This window comes from Carassius gibelio, chromosome B15, assembly GCF_023724105.1.
Source record: "Carassius gibelio isolate Cgi1373 ecotype wild population from Czech Republic chromosome B15, carGib1.2-hapl.c, whole genome shotgun sequence".
In the NCBI taxonomy this organism is placed as follows: Eukaryota; Metazoa; Chordata; class Actinopteri; order Cypriniformes; family Cyprinidae; genus Carassius; species Carassius gibelio.
Genome location: NC_068410.1, coordinates 15048188 through 15070008, shown reverse-complemented (window position 1 = coordinate 15070008; position 21821 = coordinate 15048188). Strand labels below are relative to the sequence as shown.

Below are 21821 nucleotides of genomic sequence, written 5' to 3'. Positions count from 1 at the left end.
CCATGTGGTGCGCGGCTCGTTGGTCTAGGGGTATGATTCTCGCTTCGGGTGCGAGAGGTCCCGGGTTCAAATCCCGGACGAGCCCACACTTTTCATTACAGATTTTATATTTTTAAAACTCGCATCGTTCAATGTAAATCTTCCGTGCTGACTTCTGGACAGAATATATACTAATACATACTGATAACTAGTTAAACGAAAAAATGCAGTTTTCATTTTCTATAGCAGAAATTCCATTGGGGTATTTTTTTTTTCTCTAAAATTTGGTAATCTGTGATTTTAACATTTTATATGATCATATACTCCAACGACTATACGCGTGTTATATACCTGTTAGACTATATGCGTGTTATATACTAGATTTTATCCCTAGACATTGTTCATAATTGGAAGCTGGAATCGGTTCTTTCGAACAGTTCATTTCCAAGAATCGGTTCAGATTAGGTGATTATTTACGTCATGACGTGGTAATGAAATATCGCGGTCCTGACACCCGGCATATTTAAAAGAGCCTTTTGACAATTCATTTCCAATAAATCTGGAGTATTTCGATTCTTACAATGATTTAGAACTTTTTTCTTTTATTACATATGCTACATTGTTGTTTTGAAGACCATATCGTTTTAGGCTCTAAATAAAATCTTGCATATGTACGAATGTATAATTGATAACGTATAATCATATGAACACTGTTCTCGACGAACACACATTGCCACACCGGTAACGTTATGTTTTGCCAAATGTAGATCAAATGTGGGATAATTTAGGGAGAAAATCAAACTTACCCGGAGACAAAAGCATTACAAATTATCTGAAAACTGCGCAGAGACACCAGTGCCAACATATCTGATGCCACAAAATAATAAAACAAACTTGGGCAGATTGCAGAACACTGAACGTTTGGGATTTGAAGAGGAGTTTTTTTTTTTTTTTTTTAGGAGCTGAAAATGTGTCCGGTCTCTGCTGCCATCTACAGGAGTCAAGAGTGTCAGTGTTCAGTGATAATGTGCTGACTTCAGTTCTGATGGGGAAAAAAAGCGAGTTTATTTATTTATGTTTAACACAGTTTACTGATTTCTTTGTGCATTTACATTAAAGTAAGCAATGGATTTTTTGTTTTTTGTTTTCTTGAATATTGAAAATGGCTTTATTGACTCATATAGGCTACTTGATAGATAATATGGACTGACAAACGCCACTCAAATTAAGATTTCATGTCCATATTTATTAATTTAGTATGAGGCAGTGTAAAGCTGCATTATGTAGACTGTGCTTAAAGTATCAAATGAGATCACTAAATAATTATAACTAAAAATTTGACCTAAAACTAAGTATAATTTAAATTGTATGTTTCTCTTTACTACTGTAAAGCTGCTTTAAAACAATCTATTATTTTTATTCCTTCGATATTGCTATAAAGCAAAACCATACTATGCAGTCATTATTTATGAGTGAAAAACATTTACATCTGATTAAATCGTTTTTAACTGATAGACAATTTAACACATTGTGACATAAACTGTGAAAAAGACATTAAACAAGTAAATAAATAAACAAATAAACATCCTTGAAAATTCTTTATCTACAAAAGGGTCATTGTGTGTTTCAAACAAAAGAAAGATATAACTACATTGAAGGAACATTTGAAATTAATAGTAGAAATAGTTAATTTTTATGTTTATTATGTTTCAACTCAAAGTAAATCATAAAAAATTGTAAATGCAGAACCTACATATATTAGATCCACAACTTCATAGAATATTGATATGGACGCAAACTATAAATAAGTACGATCTGTTCACTCGAGAGCCGTTTGGACCGAATCAGGTATTGTGTACCGGTTCGAGCGAATCATTGAAAATATCCGACTCAAAGGAAGCGAAGGAATCGCGCTTTCAGTATGGCTGGTGCATTGTGGGATCGAAAGTGCATTGCATTGTGGGTTGGCACGCCATCAATACTACTGTTCACACTTGCGCGCCTTGTTCATTTTTTGCAGGGTTGCAATGACTGTATTAGTGACACCATAACTAATAGAGTGCCTAAATAGCTTTTGAACATTAAATGCACAATGCCAAATTTCTGTGCCGCTCCGAACTGTACCAGAAAAAGCACCCAGTCCGATTTAGCTTTCTTTAGGTTTCCAAGGGATCCGGAGAGGTATGACTTTTCTATGCATCTTTTTGAGTTAATTAAACATAACGACTGATATGAAAGTAATGCTTCCTGAGGATTACTTTCACCAAATGTGTACACCAAATGTGCACCTGCAAATCAGTGATGATTCTCAGACCGCTGAAGTGTAGTTAGTTAGTGCATGTTGACATAAATAACAAGGATTCTCATATTTATACATTTGATTTACTGTGATGCTATGATGTAATTTGCTGTTTTTGGTTAAAAAAAATCCCGTATTTGTTAAAGTTATTTAAAAAGCTTATGTTTTTTTGTAACATTAAAGATATTATAGAAGATAGTTCACGTGCCTCTGATTTGTATATCTGTTTTTCTGCTCTTTAGCTGAATCTTTTTGTATTAATCTAGATTATAGAAAGAAAAAAATAGATCCTTGTAGATGTTTTTAGTTAGAATAATTTAATATGTTTGAATTTTATATTAGTAATAAACTGTAGAGCTTTGTTGCAGGTGTAAATAATAATAATAATAACTTTATAACTTTATTTGCACAGATGTAGGTTGTGGGTGGAGAACTGTCGCCGGGCAGATCTGGAGGAGAAAACTCCCGATCAGCTGAACAAGCATTACCGACTGTGTGCCAAACACTTTGAACCAGCCATGATATGCAAAACTGTAATGCACTTTAATTTGTACTTTACAGTTATTGTTTTAAAAATGACTAGCATTTGAGATTTTTCATATTACAGAAACCTTGATGTTTTGTCATATCATCTAAATAGCTAAAGTTGAATGGGATTTTTGTGACTGTGTTTTTCAGAGCCCTTACAGGACCGTATTAAGGGACACCGCTATTCCCACGATATTTGATTTAACCAGCCACCTCGGCAATCCTCACAGCAGACATCGCAAACGCATCAAAATTCTGGTAGATTATTCTTTTGCTTTTTTTTCAGGTGTACTTTCAATTGAATTTCCTGCATTTGTTTTTAAACTGCATAATAACTTTTTTTTCTGCAAAATATCATATTACATATTATTAGTGATAAGTTAATCCATTTATAGTTCACCCAAAAATTACAATTCTGTCATTAATTACTCACCCATATGTCGTTCCAAACCTATAACCTTCGTTCATCTTGGGAACACAAATTATGATATTTTTGATGAAATCCGAGAGCTTTCTGACCCTACATAGACAGCAACACAACTACCAGGTTCAAGGCCCATAAGGTTAGTAAGGACATCTTTACGATAGATCATGTGACATCAGTGGTTCCTCATCAATTTTATGAAGCTACAAGAATACTTTTTGTCCGCAAAATAAAACAAAAACAACGACTTTATTCTACAAAGCTCATGGATTTCATCAAAAAGATCTTGATTTGTGTTCTGAAGATGAACAAAGGTCTTATAGGTTTGGAAAGGCATGAGGGTGAGTAATTGGTGAAAGAATTTAAATTTTTGGGTGAACTATCCCTTTAACACTATAAATCAGGAGACAATTTATATAGTGACTCTTTGCATTCCTGTTTTCTTCAGACAGATGAGGAGGTTCAGAAAATCAAAGAAAGACGATGTAAGTATGATATAGTCGATTATAACAAATCTCTGTAGTGGAATATTTGATTCTGATTGGTCAGTTAAAAAACATCTCTGTAGTAGAATATTTGATTCTGATTGGTCAGTTAAAAAACATCAGCAGTTTTTAATATTTACTGTTGCCTATGGCAGCGCTGTATATCACTCTGCTCATCTTGGTTACTGATTAACTGATTATACTGATTTCTTAACCAATTAAAATTGTAGCTCTGAATGATTATTGCTTTTAACGTTTTCGTCTCTCTTTCTTTAGTGGAGTCTTCAGTTGAACAACTGCTCTCAAAAAAAGACGGCGATGCTCAGGATGACAGCGAGAACGCCGACGACATCCCTCAGCTCACACCCGAGCAAAAAGACCTTAGAGAGTTCTTGAGGGCTTCCTTTGAAGTCATGGTTTTGATAGGAAGGCAAAACTTTCCCTTTCATTGCAATGCAAGAGAAGATGAGATGCGCTCTGAGGAGGATCGCTCCATAACCACAGGTAACTTTCGAGCGCTAATTGAGAACCGTATCAATGCGGGTGATGAATTTCTTGGGAGGAGATTCGAGACAGCGGCTGTTAATGAGGAGTATTGTTCGGCCGTCCAGCAGAAGCAGCTTCTGGAGGTCTGCGAGAGATGTGTGCGTGAGGAGATCCTTCAGCAAGTCCGAGAATGTCGTTTCTTTTCCATCGTGACCGGCGAGTTAGTGGAGTTCCCAGAGGGAGAGCACCTGCCTGTATTCCTACGCTATGTAGACCAAGCCAACACACTTAGAGAAGAGTTCATAGAGTTCCTCTCGTTTGAAGGAGAAGAGGTCACTGTTGCTGAGAGGTTGGAGACTCAGTTGACGAAAGGATGGGGCTTGAGGATGGAGCACTGCAGAGGACAAGCGCATGCAGGATCTGGTTTACTCGGCACCAAGATGAAGGTCATCGCCGCCCAGCTCATAGAGAAATATCCCATGGCGGTCATCACACCAACTTCCACCTGTGCGCTCAATGTGCATCTTGCTAATGGCATGCCATTGACTGGAGTGCAAGATGTGATGTCCATTCTGAAGAAGACCAATGCGTTTTTTAAAGCGTCTCCGTTGTTGCAGAGTGAACTTGATAATGCTATCTCCATCCTGTGTCAGGGAAACATCGAAAAGGAGGGCATTCTCAAAGAGGGCTCTCGTTCAACATGGACTGATCTTCATAACGTGTTCGAGATGGCCGTCGATTTGTTGGAGCCGCTTCTGCTGTGCATGGACAGCATACACGACAATGAGGACCTGAAGTGGAACGAGCAGATCACCAGTGACGCTTACGCCATTTCTGAGGCCTTGGCGGACTTTGAGTTCATCGTGACGTTGGTTATTTTAAAGAACGCGTTGTCTTTTACCAGAGCTTTTGGTAAGAACCTACAAGGAGAAACCATTGATGTGTTTTTTGCCGCCAACAGCCTAACAGCAGTACTGCACTCATTGCACGAGGTATCGGACAATCTGGAAGTATACCACGAATTCTGGTTTGAAGAGGCGGTCAGTGTGGCGACTGCAATGGAGATCCCGGTGAGAGTCCCGAGGTTGTTCCTTCGGAAGCAACAGGCGCTGGAGACCATGGAAATACAGGCGGAGTCATTCTTTAAGGAGTATCTTACACAGCCGGTCATGGAGTACATCACGCAGGAGGTCAAGGAGATCTTCTCTGAGAATCATCTCGGGGCACTCAAGTGCTTGTCTCTCGTCCCTGCAGTCATGGGACAAATGAGGTTCAATACCTCTGAGGAGACCCATGCCGACATTTACAGGAGCGATCTGCCCCATCCGGACACACTGCCCGCTGAACTACATTGTTGGAGGATAAAATGGAAACACAGAGGGAAGGAAGTCAGCTTGCCGTGCACCATTCACGAAACACTTCAACACTCGGATGTGAAGTTCTTCCCTAATGTGAATGCTTTTTTGAAAATATTAGCCACGCTGCCGGTGTTGAAGCTTGATGGGAGTCGCGGTGAAACCGCACAAAGACGTTTACAAGCTTACCTCACGGACACTGTGGTAAACCAAAGATGCAAGAATCTGGCTGTGCTGAACATCAATTATCATATAAAGACGGACCTGGAAGAAATGGTTCAGTGTTATTTAAAAATGTACCCAGAAGAAAATGAGAGTGATTAACAGGGAAAACGCAAAACTGGGCAGAACTCTTTCTTCAAAATAAGTTGTGTAATTGTTTTGTGTACTACAATGCCAATTGTCATGTCTTTTCCCCCTGGAGAAATATAGTACTATTTTTACATTTGTGAGGACCGTCAGAAAGATTTGTCATGTAAGTATCTGCAGTGTGCTGAGTGGTCTTGCATTTTGTTTGCTTGAATTTTTTTGACTTGACAAATGTGAAAATCAGCCATTAAAGACACGTTTGAGTTTGTATAAACTGGTTCAAAGTGTAAATAAAATGAAAGCACTTTTGATGCTGTCTTTTATAATGGTGTAATTTCTATTTAATCTCACAGCAGCTATTATCTAATTATTTAGTGGCTATAAAAAGATCCCATTAAATAAAAATAAGAAAAACATATTTGTTAACGTTATTTAATAAAAATACAACCCTTCATTAATAGTTCTTGTTAGCTCAGGTCCATTGAATATAAATAGGTCCATAATATATTAACAGATACATTTTTTAATTTAAATAACGCATTAAATAACAAAATAAGCATTAGTTGAGATTAATAAATGCTTTTGAAATATTTTTTATGGTAAGTTAATCTAATGTATTTATCTAGTGTCAACAAATGAAACCTTAAGTGTTGCTATTTACTCCCTGGTCATGCATTTATTACAATGAAAATCAAGAGCTGAAACAGATTGGAACTTCATGCATCAATAGCAACAACCGGTTTAACCAGATTTATTTTAGCCTTGCTCCAGTATATCCAACTTAACACTGTTTTGTATGAAAATACAAAAGATGCACAGCCTCATGCAGACACATTCTGCCTTCTATTGTATATTTTTTTCCACAGTGCGGTAACAAATACATTTTCATTCAGTTCAATAAGTTCAATGCAAAAACAGATAAACTCATGTTTTTTCATTGTGCATTTTAACTAATGTCAATCAAACCGCAGTTGGGTTATTTTGATTAGGGTAAAAAAAAGACTGCTAACTAACACAGGAAAACATAATAAAAACATGATGACATCATAAAAAAATAAAAATGTATCTCTTTTTGCAAATAAACTCTTCAAATGCAACCAAAATAGTTATATTTATTAGTTATGTTTATTTCATGCATTGTTTTTAGTAAGTATTTGGTAAATGCAATAAAATCCTTTTGCAATGCAAATGCCAATTGCATAAAATAAATTGAAAAAGTGATGTTAAACAGTGCATAAATAGCATCAGTTGCTCTCTATATTATGTCAATTCCTCTAAGGGCCTCAAGAGAGCAGCATTTGCAAGTATGTATTTTACTATAAAATAATGTCATTTTAAACTACTTCGGGCTCAAGACGGTTGGGTTTGATTATAATAAAAAGATCTATTAAAGAGGGCATTCAAAACACCAAGGAGCTGCTAGACATACATATAGATTCAAGAAGTTTTGTATCCATGTACGTGTGAATTTAAAGCACAAAAAAAGGGAAAATGTACACTGTTGCCATACATACTTTTCATCCCATTACTAATTGGAGGCAAAAGGCAAAAGAGTGGAAATCTGAGGACACTGCACAGCAGGACAAACAGATTGTGCAAGATATATCCTCTCATCCAAAAACTCCAATTAGGTTTCTGCTATCAGGTTTTTTTCTTTTCACTTTTGCCACTCTGAACTCTGCTTCTGGAATTTCTGACATGATATTTTAATTGGTTTGGTCATGCATTGTGGATGCAAAGTCAGATAGATTCAGAGCAGTGGCAGCATCACCAGATGTCTGCACGGAGCTGTGCCCCACCCCATGGTTTGGGTTACACAATGTAACACACATGCACATGCAACACACACTGCCATCACTGCACGCGCCACTAGATGGTATGTGGTACACATGTAAGAATGAAAAGAACAAAAGAAAAGTGGGTGTAGCATTTCATTGATGCAGGATGGGTCCGATATTCACCCCAAATTTCAAAACCATTCACAGATGTGGAGGTGTAGTGAATATATATATATATATATATATATATATATATATATATATATATATATATATATATATATATATATATATATATGCCACCTAATAGAAAGTTGCAAACAATAATTTAATATAGTATGTAAGACATATGTATGTGCAAGTGTTGGGATGATTTGTATATATATATTTGTGTAAGGTTTTTTTTTTCTTCTTTTTTTACTTTGTGTTAATTACTGTATTAATAAGAAGAATTGTTAATAGTTTATTCAAGTCAATTTTGTAATAATCATTCAGTAATAAATCGCAGAGCACAGACTATTGTCATATTGGCATGCATGTACTCATAATTTTCTAAGACATCTCAATGACACATCAATAATAGACGTAAATATAGCAGTTGTAGCTGTGTTATGAAATGTTTTTTAGGCTTAAGACCCTTAAATGTCATAAATGTTGTAATTAGCTGGTTTTCAGATCAACAAGTCCCAGAATCATGTAGCCTAGCGTTTGCAGGCAGAAATGCTGAAGCAGTGGGTGGATGTGGATGTGGATGTATGTCAGTCTTGAAATGGTTAAACGAGCGGCGTCTCCACCCGATGCTGCCCAGACGCTGACGGCTGCAGGTGATGGTTCACTCCGCAGAACACGAGCATCTTCCGAGGAAACACGGGAGCGGTGTCCAATCATACAGCTGTCAGTGAAGGTGCCTTTTCTACAAAGAAATCTTTAATTTGCATTTATATCTGAGAGAAAACAAGCACATCGAAAATACTCTGCTGAGGGAAGTGCGCAAGCGCGTACGCAAAGATACAGTGAATTTCAACACTCGGAAACGATTTCTTTCATCAGAAGGGACATTTAAAGGAGAAAGAATCGCTATTCTGATTTTAAAAAAAGAAAAGAAAAAGATTTTATGCGTTGTGGTCCTCATTTCTGAATCGGTTCTCTTTATTCAAGCCCTCGCCTCGTCGTTATCGATCATGGCATGGCCCTGTATCACCAGGGCTTGCTGCATCAACCGCTTCTGGAGTGAGTTGGACAAAGGTGACATTGCAGTGCCTTTGGTATACACGAAGTATTCAGATGTGGCCGAAGTGCAACATCTGCATCCTCAGCCCAAGCCATTAATATCACAGAAGCCGGTCACCACAGAATCCCAGCCTGCCCATGGCACTCACCAGGAGGCGTCGACCACAGCGACTCACGCCGCCGCTGATGCCGCATCAGCAGCATCTCAAGACGGCTCAGGCGCTTCTGTGACGCGCGAGGATTTCAAAGCCTGGAGTGTGCGTCCGGAACGAAGCTGCAAACCCAGAGACGAGTATCAGCTGTCAAAGGCCCCTTTCAACAACGTGACTCAGTACCAGAAAGATTATAAACCGTGGCCCATTCCGAAAAGAGATCATCCGTGGATTCCCAAAGCCACTCCTGATGCACCTTGTAAGGCTGAGAGCAAGTTCTCCAAACAGGAGCAGGCCGCTGCTGAGGTTGAAACCGGTGTGGAAAAATGTGAGATTGAAGAAAAACAGCACGAAAAAGAGAGTAAAGAAAGGAGAAAGAAGGTAGACAAAAAAGAGTATGTGCCAGAGGGGATCAAAATGGAGCAAGATGTTGCAGTGGAAGGAAAGAGGAGGTCAGCTGCAGATGCTCTCAACAGGCAGATCAAGGAGGAAGACACATCTGGAAGTTCATATAGGTGGGCTAAATATATTACAAATCTGCTTCATTTTTATACAGTTAATAACTCAGCCATTTTCAAGTAATCCTGCTCCAATTGTTTGTTAGTGACATACAGTTCTTGCCATTTTAGAGAAACACATATTAGAATGAAATTATGAATTGGTCAATATCTAGCTGTTTTGAGATTATGGGGATTGGCTGATTCCCGGCTAACAATTTCTGGTTCCTAGAACGTCCTGGTAAGCTTAGTTTATGGATATAAAATAAAACTAATAAAATACTATATGTAGGCCTATATGTTATAAATATAAACTTCAAGTAAATGTTAGATAAAACAGCTGTTCTTTTCATTTCTGGAGTTTTGTGTGCATCATTATTTTGCGTTCATTTAATTGCATTATGTATCTGCATTAATTTGTAATCCTGTTCTCTTCATCGCCATTTAAAAAGTCAGTATATGCTCATTTCAGCAGTGTCATTGGTTCTTAAAACTCATAAAACCCATTCATATTAGCAGACGAGTATGTCCTAATTACTATGAAATTCTAAAATAGACAATGTACCCAAAATCAGCTCCCTTACTGGGGGCTTTAATTCTGTATTTGCGGGAACGAAACTTAGAGCATAAAACCCCTCATTGATTATCCACCAATCTGATTACTGGGTACTTTTCTATTTTGACATTAAACTATGGTTCAGTATATCAGATCACTGCACTAATGTAGCCTCTGAAACAAAAGATCGATGAACCTTATCTAAGCACAAGACAGAGGGAAAGATTTAGATCCAGTTTTTGAAAATGTCCTCTCTGTGGGTGTCTGCCCCAAAATATGCTGAGTCATTCTTAAATTAAATCAGATCATTTTGTGCACACGCACTCTGCATAAAGCTGTAATACAACAGATGCACCTCAATGTCCCAATTAGTTTGCCCTGATTTCTTTACAAGGCGTCTGTTTTGGTTGAGTAATTATGCTGAATATTGACTTTATTCTATTTAAGTAGGTCAGAGCCTCAACATTAGATGCCATCTAAATAAAGAATATTGCCACATGGTTCTGATCTGTTTGTCTGGTTATTGCTTTTGGTCTTCAATGAACCACAAACCATTTTTGAGTATAATTATTTAAGCCTAAGATTAATTTACTAAATCTCTTCGTTTCTCTAGGACGGAGTTTAAGGCTTACAGTGATGTCAAACCAGTGAAACCCATCAAAGCGAAATCTCAGTACAAAATCCTAGTGGAGGAGAAGACCAGCCTGGAGACCAGTTACAGTGCCACCTTTAAAGGAGAGCAGGGCAAACCTCAGGCCACAGATAACAAGCTGCTGGAGCGCCGTCGGATACGAAGCCTGTACAGTGAACCAAGCAAAGAGTCCAGCAAGGTAGGATGCTTTCTCAGGTCACCATTTTTATTACCAAAATGATGAAATGAATAATTTCATGAAATTCATGAAATTTTAATGCAAGAGTGTGATTTGTTTTTCTGAAATATTTAATTTATATAGGGCAACATCTGTCAGTCTAATGCTGTCAGTTCTGAGATAGCAGTTCTGCCTTAAAAGGACAGTTCATTCCATGCAGTGTTATATTTATTTTTAAACAAGTAAAGTTATTTTAATGTTTACAGGTTTTAGTTTAAGTAGTTTTATGTGCTTGTCAGTTTTTATGAGTTTTTGTGTGTTTATATATATTTTATGTTTGTATATATATATAGGAAAAATAAAATAAAAAGATAAAATAAAACATTCCATGCAGTGCTATTTTAGTATTCTTTGTAATCTGTTATTGTTAGTTTTCATGTTTTCAGATTTTAGTCTAATTTTATGTGTTTGTCATTTTTATTAATATTTTTTGTTTCAATTTTAGTTTTAGTAATTAAAAAATTTCATTTTATATTTCAGTTAGTTGCCGATGCAGATTTTCTCATATATTTATGTTAAAAATTTTCATCTAATATTTTTATTTTATTTTGTTAATTAATTAAAAAAATAAAAAGTTTACTTTATAAAATACTGACTGCATGACTTATTTTCTTAGAAGACGTTTTAAAGAATTGATTTGGTAGCTATTTGCCATGGAGTTAATGTAAAAATGTAATAAAGATTTGCTAAAAATGAACTCGTCTTCAGGCCACCCAAGATGTTTGTTTCTTCATCAGAACAGAATTTTAAAAATTAGCATGACATCACTTGCTCACCAATGGATCCTCTGAAGTGAATGGGTGCCGTCAGAATGAGAGTCCAAAAAGTTGAAAAAAACATCACAATAATCCACAAGCAATTCACATTACTCCAGTCCATCGATGATTTGTGAAGTAAAAAGCATTTGTAAGAAACTTTCTCTAAATATGTTCCAATAAAAAAAAAAAGAAAAAAAAAAGGTTTAAATCATGGTTGGCCTATGAGTGAGTAAATGATACATTTTTGTTGAAGTATTTCTTTAAAAGAATGATTTGTTCATGGATCAGACACCACATTTAAAGAAATCTCTTCAAATAGAACAATTAAAAAATGACGTGAAAAATTAAGATTTTTAGATTAAGGTTTCTGTTGTGAATAGTACATTCTTCAGAATGTCTTTATGTGTCTTCCATAGAAGAAAGAAACACGGGTTTGGAATGAGGATGAATAAATAATAGAATTTTTTCAAATCACTCCTTTCAGTGTAAAAGCAAATATGTTGAAACAAGGTGCAGTGATGTGTTGATGTAGCCCCTCCCTCTCTCACTCTCATAGGACCGTTCTGACAGTGACAGCAGCTCTGTTCTGTAGTCAGGTGTGTTCAGTGATTCTTTTGGACAGCATGGATCTAGATTTTTTCACCATACGGCTGCACCATCACGGCGATCCTCAGTGGGACAGAATCTGATTAAATCCTCTTCACAATGAGGATTTTCTGAACACTATGCACATTATTTATTTATTTTTTTTGCATGAAACAATAGTATCTTCACTATCAAGAGGGGCTCTGTTTGGCTTCTACTGTAACTGAATACAAATTATTTCCGCAAGGTTACTTGCTTCAGAAATTGGAGCAGAAGTGGTTGTGTGCCAAAAGATACTAAAGGGCTGCACTCCATTAGTATAAGCTCACACTAATCACTGCGATCATGCTATTGTGCAAGGCATTTGACTGAGGCATTGGTAAAATATGGAAACCTTGCAAAATTGCTGAAATCTTCTATAACTGGAAAGTAGAGGTAAAATAGTCACATATTGTATATGGTATATATAAACCTTTGTGACACATTTTAATAGCTTGCTTTAAAGGGCTTGGCTTAGATCCAAGCTGCCATCGAAAACTAACTGCATCTCTTTTTTTGAGTATGCAGAACAAATCACCTTTTCGCTTGAACACTAAATAAGGCCCGAAAATCACATTCTAACGTGTATTTCTGTCATGAGATGCTAACTTGGATGCCACAGTACTAATTGAAACATGATTCACATTTTCAGAATGATATTATTGACATCATTTTAAATGTACAGTTTGCACTGGAGGGCCAGTGATTGTGTTTCTACTGTAAATTACACACTTTTCCTGTTTATTTATTTGTTTATTTAACTTTAGGGCACTCAGAATGTCTGAGTGTTTACCATAAAGGTTTGTGGGTAAAAATGACAATACACTGCTGTCCAAAAACTTGAAGTCTGTAATATTTTGAACGAGGGTTGCATTTATTTGATCAAAAATACAGAAAATTATGTATAATATTGTAAAATATTATTATTATTCAAAGTGATTGTTTTCTATTTAAAATGCAAAATTGCAATGCAATTTATTCCTGTGATGGCAAAGTTGAATTTTCAGCAGTCAATCTTCAGTGTTCAGTGTCACAATCTAATGATATAATTTTTCAGGATTATTCGATTAATAGAAAGTCCAAAAGAGCAGCATTTATTAAAAATATAAATCTTTCGTAAAAAAATATTTTTTTACAAAGTCACTTTTGATCAATTCATTGTGTCCTTGCAGAATAAAAGTCTTTAAATAAAAAAAGATGTATTACCGACGCCAAATTTTGGAATTGTAGTGTATATGGTATAAGTAATAAACAATTGTTATGTTTATGTTTATTTTTAAAAACAAACAGGAACAGTAAAATGTAGGATATAATATAATATATATGACAGTTAAATATTTAATAGACATTTATTCATGTGTGTTGTTTTGCAGTTTGGAATAATGCACCAAATGTCCCAATTTTTGTTCCTGTAGGCGGAGAGGCATAATATCTCACTTTCCAAGCCAAAAAAGACAACAAGCCATAGCAAAACAGTGAAAAAAGCAAAGGAGAAGCCAATCGCTGGGAGTCAAGCTGCCAAGAAGAAAACCTCAGTGAGCAACCAGGAGCCAAAGCCAGAGGGAGGGGTCACCAAGAAAAGCAAAGAAATGATCAACAGACTAGCCGAGGCAAAAGATTAAGTGCACTTTTGTGTTTGGGGGGGTTGAGGAGGCTATAATAAAGAACAGAGGACTCTCATCCCCTTGTTCATGACCTTACTATAGTGGCCTGACTCTGATGGTGTTGTTACCTACGTATTGTAGTGGATCAAGGCTTATCTGCTTGATTTGTCTCGACTGTGTGGCCACTGTCCAGTCTATAATGAATCTATCTTTGCTTTGGCCCTGCGTCTGCTCCCTATCCATATACATCAATAGCTTTCTCTGTGGCAAAGATGATTCACGAATTCCTGTTGCATGCTGCCTCTGAGCAAATGGCAATATGCCTTATAATATAAGCTAAGGTTTTTGCTTTATCTTGCATTGAAAGATATTTCCTGCTAACAATAATGCCTTTTTCTTTCAAGCAATCTAATGTGATACAGTCTTCATTTAAAGTATATGGAGCACTCTAATTAGATGCACCAATAGCATTCCTCAAACACTAAGATGTAATATTTGTCACCTCACAGCTGGATTATAACAATGTCGTATTACTCACAATCAACAGCAAACACAAGAACGTCTTAACATCTCAGACTGCATGTTTAAAGATTGTGTGACACCTGAAATTAGCAGTTAGGAGCCTTACGAGTGCTCAAAAGCACCATGTTTAACAAATCCAGCTTTACTTTTTGAGTATTTCAGTTCTTTCGACACCAGTGGCAGACATTTTTAAACAAATTGAGGCATGGTCTCTCTTAAAGCGTTATTGTTACCTTGTAGTGTAGAGCATTATGCTATGGAGACCTATTTACGCTTAGCTTGCTTTGCTAAAGCATTGTTCAAATGTGCTCTCATATGCATCTTTCTATCTAATAAGAGAATTTGCTGATGTAAACTTAAAACTGCCTACGTTCCTTGCGTATGCTGTAAAATGGATGATTGAATTGGGAAGAATGCTGCTAAGCATACAGCTGAGGTCCATGTGCTTGACAGACAGAAGCATGCCCTTCATAGTCATCTGTATGTTAATCATCATTCTGACCTGCTCTGGTCTGGACCGGTGAGAGCCCTCTCAGAGTAAATCTACAGCCTCTTGGTCCCAAGCTCCTCCTGGGTTGTCCGACACGTGCTGTGCACACCATTTTAGGTGCTATCCTCAAGCTATGCTTTCCGTAACAGTAGTGCCTGTATACTGAGCAACATAGGACCATCAGATTTCCAACTGGTAATTCTAAGTGTGATGTGCTTGTGTTGTGAGCTTGCATTGAATTCAATTAATTAAAATCATTAAAACAATATACTGGCGATTTGATTTGTTACTATAAACCCTTGACCCTTAAGGTTGAACATTCTCAAGACATTGTGTTTTTAATGGAAAATTGCTGCGTGCAACACATCTTTTGATAGAACAGTAAAATTAAACCATATCTATCTATCTATCTATCTATCTATCTATCTATCTATCTATCTATCTATCTATCTATCTATCTATCTATCTATCTATCTGTCTATCTGTCTATCTGTCTGTCTGTCTGTCTATCTATCTATCTGTCTATCTGTCTATCTGTCTGTCTGTCTGTCTGTCTGTCTATCTATCTATCTATCTATCTATCTATCTATCTATCTATCTGTCTATCTGTCTGTCTGTCTGTCTATCTATCTATCTATCTATCTATCTATCTATCTATCTATCTCTCTATATCGTGTGTGTGGTTAAGGTATAAAAAAGGCCCCACAAGGATAGCAAAACCTGATATTTGAAAATGCATCAAGTTTCAGTGAAGTTTGTGTTCGTAAGGAATAAAATATACTAGAATATAAAGTTTGTACAGTATAAAAATCATTACGTCTATGGAAAGTCCCCATTCAACATGGAGACACATTGTGCATGTGTGCACGCTTACACTGAATGATATTGCATCAAGGCTGATGTCAGCTCCAAGTTCTCAACAGAAAATGTATAGGCCTACTGTAGAGCAGGAAATATATATATATATATATATATATATATATATATATATATATATATATATATATATATATATAGTTCTGAAAAAGGGGTTATTTGGCTTGAGAACCTTTTTTAGATTTGAATCAAGCATAATAAAGAAAAACTGATCCACAAGATTTTTTAAGGAGACAAAATAAACTCTTATGTAAATGCTATTAATAAAACAAGAAGCATTTCACTTCTTGCACTTTAAACACACAATTCAGGATGGTGGTACTGCTGGCCTTCAATGCCAGAGAGAGAGAGAGAACATTGTAGATGCAGTGGACTCCAAGCAGCGACTCAGTCGTCCTCACAAAATTCAATAAATAATTCAAGTATCAGGCTCTGCATAGTGCTGGCTAATTCAAGTTACTGCACGAATACTGTTTGGGTGTGGTGCAGTGAAAATGAACAATATGGGACAATGTAGCTTCCTAGTAAAAATGTGAAAAGCATAAATGAAACTGTTAATGTATAGCTCACTGAAATGTACAAAATCACAGCTCTAAAGTCAGAGAACAGCATACAAATTTTACATTCTTAAATCCAGCTACTTCTCATCATATCTGAATGAAGATTATAACGAATAGTCTACCCCTTATCATCAATCTTTTGAATATTTGAAAACATGTCCTCACGTGCCCTCCAGTGGTTATTGCGAGTGCTGCTATTTTGAGTGCATTTCCTCCACTGGTATTTCTATTTTGAAACACAGGCTTAAATAAAACCAATTAAAATATAACCATTGATTATATTCAATTTAACATCATACCAATAACAAAAGTAGATCATTTAATTTTGTGTTTATTAGCTGTCTAATAACTGTAGAATTTTAAATATTGTTACTTAATAAGTTTCTTCTTGTTCTGTCCCATATGCATTCAAATATATTCACTTAGTTAATTCACTTCCACACAGTTGTAAAACTATATTTACTTTCCTATTTTTAAAAATTTCCAAGTTTCAGACGGGCTTTTATTTTGTCTGCGACACGGAAACACACGTCACGACCTTCTCCGTCGTCCTCTCACACAAACAAATTACCCGCGTTCCTGATGTCTAAACCGGTCTCAACCTACATGAAGTTTGAGGTCATTTAATTTCCCGAACAGTGGAGCAGTTTTAAATAACATAGTCCAGTTGCTCAATATATATTTTTTAGACTATATGGATTTCCCTTTACCTTAAAGCCTAAATGTGTGTGCGCGCGCTTCTGAGCATCGACCAGTTAAAAAAAAACGGAACTAGCAAGTGTTCCTCAAAGAAGCTGACTCTTTAACATCAGAGTAAGTGAATTGAATCATTCATAATCTCTCTGGCAGTATCTGGGTATTGTTTTGAGCTTTGATAGCTTGTGTTTGGTGAAGTAAATAACCCTCAACATTACGAGTTAATAAATGTTTGTTTACATCTCACCAGCTGACTGTCTTTTAGCTGTTTTAAAGACACGTTTAGAGGGATGTCATTGCCAAATGCAAATTCATCTGTATTTATGTAGTTGTATGCTTTATGCTTTCTCAAAGGTTAAGATGGCAAAAAGAAAAAATGTCTCTAAAATAGTGGTGGCATGCGAGTGGGCTTCATGCACTTTCAAGAGTCAAAGCACGGAGGAGTTGAGTGATCATATGTCTCTACATCTGAAGGAGCATCTTGGGGACGGAGATGCCATGGAGGAGCTGGGTAGGATATTGTAATGCATGCATAAATAGATGAATGAGGCAGATCTTTAATGCAATGTCTATGGCAACATATATTAAGATGGTTGTGTTTGACATCATGTCTGTTATAGAGGATTATCCGTGTCTGTGGAGGGGCTGTGAGTTCCTGGCGATGGGAAACCAAAGCGAGCTGATCGCTCATGCCCATTTCCACATCTTCCACAGCAAGCTGAAATACATTGGCGCTCAGCTCCTTGAATCCCACCCTGAACTGCCTAGCTGTACTCAGGATCTCCACAGCAGCAGTCTAGTCCCTGATGTCTCTGAGGGGTTCGTCTGTCAGTGGCAGCACTGTGATGTTAGTATTGGAGCATGATGACATGATGTTTTACTTGAACCCGAAAAGTGACATTTTGCTAACACTTATATACATAAACATGCTCGCCAATGGGTCCTCTGCATTGAATGGGTGCCGTCAGAATGAGAGTCCAAACAATTGATTAAAACATCACAATAGTCCACAAGTAATCATCTATAATATTGATTTCTCGAGTGAAAAAGTCGGTCTTGGTTGAAATTTATTCAATAAATATTCAAAGATTAAGCACCGTTTACAAACAAATACAGTTCTAAATAAATACGTTGGCATTAAAAGAACAACAGAGGATGGACTTTTTCCACTGCGTCAAATTTTATTATGGATTATGGACCGATCATTTGCCCAGAACGGGTGGTTTTAAGATAAAGATGAATTTGTTACTGCTTTCACTGCAAAGGATACATTTTGTGAGCATGTGATTTAATCATAAATATCTCCAAATCTATTTAAACGACGAAGCAAACTCATCTACATCTTAGAGTAAATTTTCAGCAAATAAAATTTTTTGGTTGAGATATTCATTTAAATTAGACGTTATATAATGAGCTTGTCTGTGTTTTTTTTTTTTGCTTTATCAGAGTTCCTTTAATAACCCTGAGTGGTTCTACCGTCATGTTGACATGCACACAGACTGCACTGAGCTCCAGCCGCTTCCTGATCGACAGCAGGCTCTCTTCTGCAGCTGGTCAGGTAAGCACTTTCTGCAAAACAGGAATGTTTCACCAGTGTTTATAATGCTCCTATATGAGACTCTTTTGCTATTTTTACAGGCTGTGATGCTTTTTTTAAGATCAAGTACCGTCTACGTGAGCATCTGCGCAGTCATACACAGGAGCGGCTGGTCGCTTGCCCCACCTGCGGCTGTATGTTCTCCAGCAATACGAAGTTCTTTGACCATATCCAGAGACAAGCAGAACCAGAAGGTCAGTTTATTTCAAATAGTTTCTCTTCACTCGCTCGCTTACAAAACAGCAACTCTGATGTTTAAGAATGTCCATGAAATGTCTCTAAGTCTGTAGTTGTTCCATAAATATGTTTTATTGCAGATTCTCTAACATGTGGACATTGTGACAAAGCATTCGCCAATGAGAGGCTGCTGAGAGACCATGTTCGTCAACATGGTGAGTTTTGAGATTGGTATACACAATATATCAATACCATATCGGTTACTGGCTGATATTGGAGATTTAAGTTTTTTGCATATGAAATGATGCATGCTCCTTTTACATTACAATATAATTTTCATTATAATGTTATAATTCTAAATTCATTTGTAGAAATTTAAAATATTATTTATTTAGGCCAAATAGTACTATGGAATTTTGATATCAGACATAGCATGAAAATCATTATCAGATTATGATATTAGCCAGAATGTGATGCATCCCTAAATTTCGGATGCTTTTTAAAAGAATGACATCTTCTGAAAAACAGTATTGTTCTTTATAGATGCTTTATGCCATGTTAAGTCACATTTATTTATATACTGCTTTATTCAGTACAGATTGTTTCAAAGCAGCACAGTAATAATACAGTATAAACAATATACTTTTAGAATGATTTTATTATGGCTTTAAAGTTTTGTTGAATATAGAAAGAAAGAAAAGACGAAATCAAACAAACCAAAAACTGCTGAACTTCCTCAAAAAATATTGAAAATACTGAAGATAGACATGTAAAAAAAAAAAAACTATATTAATTTATAAACCAGATTGAAAATAACAGTATTAATAGTGTCTTTTACACCTATAAAGCTATCTCAGTTTCTTTTTTTTTCTTTTTTTTCAGTGAATCATATAAAATGTCCTCTCTGTGACATGACGTGCACGTCCCTTTCCACCTTGAAGATCCATATCAAATTCCGTCACTGCGATGAGAGGCCCTTCCCGTGTGACTTCTGTGAGAGCAGGTGGCTGCCGAGAGTTTTCTTACTGTCCACATACACTCAGTGAAGTACTGAAGAATATATTGCTTACATTTTATGGTTTATCTCCTTACCTTTAGCTTCAAGAACCAGCATGATCTGCGGAGACACATGGAAACTCACAACGAGGGAGCAGCATACCACTGCACAGTAGAGGGCTGTGGATACTCTTCACGCATGGCCCACACCATGAGCCAGCACTATAAACGAGTACACGAGGTCAGCCAGCAGAGGGGGCAGTAACCTCAGCCATGATTCATATTTAAAGGAACGCTTTTGAGTTGGGTCTTTACTCATAGCATTGGATTATTACAGAAAATAATTGACACATCTATACAGAATAATGAAACTTGTACAGCTCAAATCAAAATATTTTTTACTGACTACATTTCTTTAATAATAAATGTTTTTTATTTATTTATATATATATATATATATATATATATATTAATTTATTTATTATTTTTATTATTTAAAATATATTAAAAATGTTTCATATTGTGTAAACTGCCTTTTACACATGCAAAAAAAATAGTGGTTAATATTAGTAGTTTTATATATTTCTTTTTTTTTATATATATTTTTTCTTTTTTACTACCTCATGGAGGTACTGTTGTAGTTAGTATTTTAAGTTAAGATTTTAATATTAAATTTTTTTATTTGTTTAAATTTTAATTGTAAATATCTGTACTTTTTTTTAATTAATGTTTATTTCAGTTTTAATTATTTTAGTACATCGTTAAACCAAAAACGTTGCACTGACAATTACCGTAGTTGGAGTTATAATAAAACTTAAAACTTAGTTAACTATTAGTAATGTCATAAAATAATATGCATGAAAACTGTCTGCAGCAGAACGACATCGCTCCAAGGTATAAATGTCACCTTTGTGACAAGACCTTCTCTTGGTGTTACACACTCACCCTCCACCTTCGAAAGAAGCATCAGCTCAAATGGCCATCTGGACATTCCCGTTTTAGGTATGCAATTAAAAGTATCTTAACATTGAATTAGTTGCTTCTGAGCTGTTAATTTCCCTTCACGTACTAAAAATTGCTTGTTGAACAGGTACAAGAAGGACGAGGATGGGTATCTGCGGCTCAACATGGTGCGTTATGAGACTGTAGAGGTCACGGAAGAGTTGATCAAAAACATGGCTGTAAAGCGCACCCCTCGCAAGGTCTCTGGTTCAACCAGTCACTCCAGGGAACCCATGCTGCATCCCGACAGCGGAAATAGCACTCCCCAACACTCTTCCTCACCCTCCTCTCCTTCCTCATCATCTTCAACTTCAGAGCTCCTGGAGGGAACTGACAGCAGTGGATTCAAAGGCGATGAAACATCTGTGTATTGTGTGTTGGACACTGTGACTGAGGTCAGTGGGGATCCAGAAGAAGTGGCCCAACCTGGTGGGCCATCAGTGGCTGTTAGAGCTCTGGCTGCCGTGGCTAGAGGTCTAGGAATGGATGTGGTGTAATCTCATAGCTATCAAATGCAGTTCTTATCAGAGATAACCTGTTTAACCTCCATAGATTAAACATTTTACATTAGATCAATGTTTTATTAACTTATATGCAAAGCTAAAGGCTGATTTTTTTTAAAGCATTTTAAAGTTTTTTTTACATGATCTCAGGTGTCTAATAGATATTTGCTCTCCATGTAGCACTATGGCTGTTTTTTTTTTTTTTTTTTTTTGCATAAATGTTACCTTTGATAATTTTAGCTCTGCATTTTAAAACATTGATTTTTGTTTCCATTTTTTATAAATGACCAGGAACAATGAGATAGATTTTTGAGCCTAGGTAACATCTTATTTATTTGTGTTGATACTTGTTGAATATTTTGCATATTGTGCTGTATTATGATTCCATTGTTGCCTTGCTATAGTTGTAAATATGTGTATTTTTTAAGTTTCCTTTAGTTTCAAATATATTGTTAACATTCAGAAAGCA

General features: G+C 36.2%; 3 protein-coding genes and 1 non-coding gene across 6 annotated transcripts; all 4 read left to right on the top strand.

The window, feature by feature from the left end:
* Positions 1-13: 13 nt before the first annotated feature.
* Positions 14-85, top strand: trnap-cgg (transfer RNA proline (anticodon CGG)). Its single transcript has one exon. It is a non-coding gene; the product is annotated as a tRNA-Pro (tRNA).
* Positions 86-1900: 1815 nt separating this feature from the next.
* LOC127973169 (52 kDa repressor of the inhibitor of the protein kinase-like) lies at positions 1901-6191 on the top strand. Its single transcript, XM_052577301.1, has 5 exons — positions 1901-2160; positions 2691-2811; positions 2957-3064; positions 3679-3715; positions 3992-6191. Exons 1-5 carry the CDS (start codon positions 2072-2074, stop codon positions 5878-5880), a joined length of 2244 nt encoding a protein of 747 aa, XP_052433261.1. The 5' UTR covers positions 1901-2071; the 3' UTR covers positions 5881-6191.
* A 2133-nt stretch (positions 6192-8324) lies between these two features.
* Positions 8325-15211, top strand: LOC127972206 (microtubule-associated protein 6 homolog). 2 transcript variants are annotated; one of them, XM_052575550.1, is made up of 4 exons: positions 8325-9540; positions 10692-10908; positions 12262-12301; positions 13745-13889. In XM_052575550.1, the coding sequence occupies exons 1-3, from the start codon at positions 8825-8827 to the stop codon at positions 12295-12297; spliced, it is 969 nt and encodes a 322-aa protein (XP_052431510.1). In that variant the 5' UTR covers positions 8325-8824; the 3' UTR covers positions 12298-12301; positions 13745-13889. The 2 variants fall into 2 exon arrangements, with proteins under 2 accessions (XP_052431510.1, XP_052431509.1); XM_052575549.1 differs by lacking the exon at positions 12262-12301 and having other exon boundaries at positions 8359-9540; positions 13745-15211.
* Positions 15212-16910: 1699 nt separating this feature from the next.
* LOC127972922 (histone H4 transcription factor) lies at positions 16911-21818 on the top strand. Of its 2 annotated transcripts, none has more exons than XM_052576918.1 (10): positions 16911-17194; positions 17432-17588; positions 17698-17924; positions 18524-18635; positions 18716-18868; positions 18992-19066; positions 19734-19854; positions 19950-20088; positions 20725-20849; positions 20938-21818. In XM_052576918.1, the coding sequence occupies exons 2-10, from the start codon at positions 17438-17440 to the stop codon at positions 21344-21346; spliced, it is 1512 nt and encodes a 503-aa protein (XP_052432878.1). In that variant the 5' UTR covers positions 16911-17194; positions 17432-17437; the 3' UTR covers positions 21347-21818. The 2 variants fall into 2 exon arrangements, with proteins under 2 accessions (XP_052432878.1, XP_052432877.1); XM_052576917.1 differs by having other exon boundaries at positions 20722-20849.
* Positions 21819-21821: the final 3 nt, after the last annotated feature.

Excerpts from the sequence above, each read along its gene's own strand:
- LOC127973169 (XM_052577301.1), top strand. The coding sequence starts at position 2,072 with ATGCCAAATTTCTGTGCCGCTCCGAACTGTACCAGAAAAAGCACCCAG. Across the intron at positions 2,161-2,690 it reads TTTCCAAGGGATCCGGAGAG|ATGTAGGTTGTGGGTGGAGA; the intron begins GTATGACTTTTC and ends TTATTTGCACAG. Across the intron at positions 2,812-2,956 it reads CAGCCATGATATGCAAAACT|AGCCCTTACAGGACCGTATT; the intron begins GTAATGCACTTT and ends TGTGTTTTTCAG.
- LOC127972206 (XM_052575549.1), top strand. The coding sequence starts at position 8,825 with ATGGCATGGCCCTGTATCACCAGGGCTTGCTGCATCAACCGCTTCTGG. Across the intron at positions 9,541-10,691 it reads ACATCTGGAAGTTCATATAG|GACGGAGTTTAAGGCTTACA; the intron begins GTGGGCTAAATA and ends TCGTTTCTCTAG. Across the intron at positions 10,909-13,744 it reads CAAGCAAAGAGTCCAGCAAG|GCGGAGAGGCATAATATCTC; the intron begins GTAGGATGCTTT and ends TTGTTCCTGTAG.
- LOC127972922 (XM_052576917.1), top strand. The coding sequence starts at position 17,438 with ATGGCAAAAAGAAAAAATGTCTCTAAAATAGTGGTGGCATGCGAGTGG. Across the intron at positions 17,589-17,697 it reads AGATGCCATGGAGGAGCTGG|AGGATTATCCGTGTCTGTGG; the intron begins GTAGGATATTGT and ends TGTCTGTTATAG. Across the intron at positions 17,925-18,523 it reads GTCAGTGGCAGCACTGTGAT|AGTTCCTTTAATAACCCTGA; the intron begins GTTAGTATTGGA and ends TTGCTTTATCAG.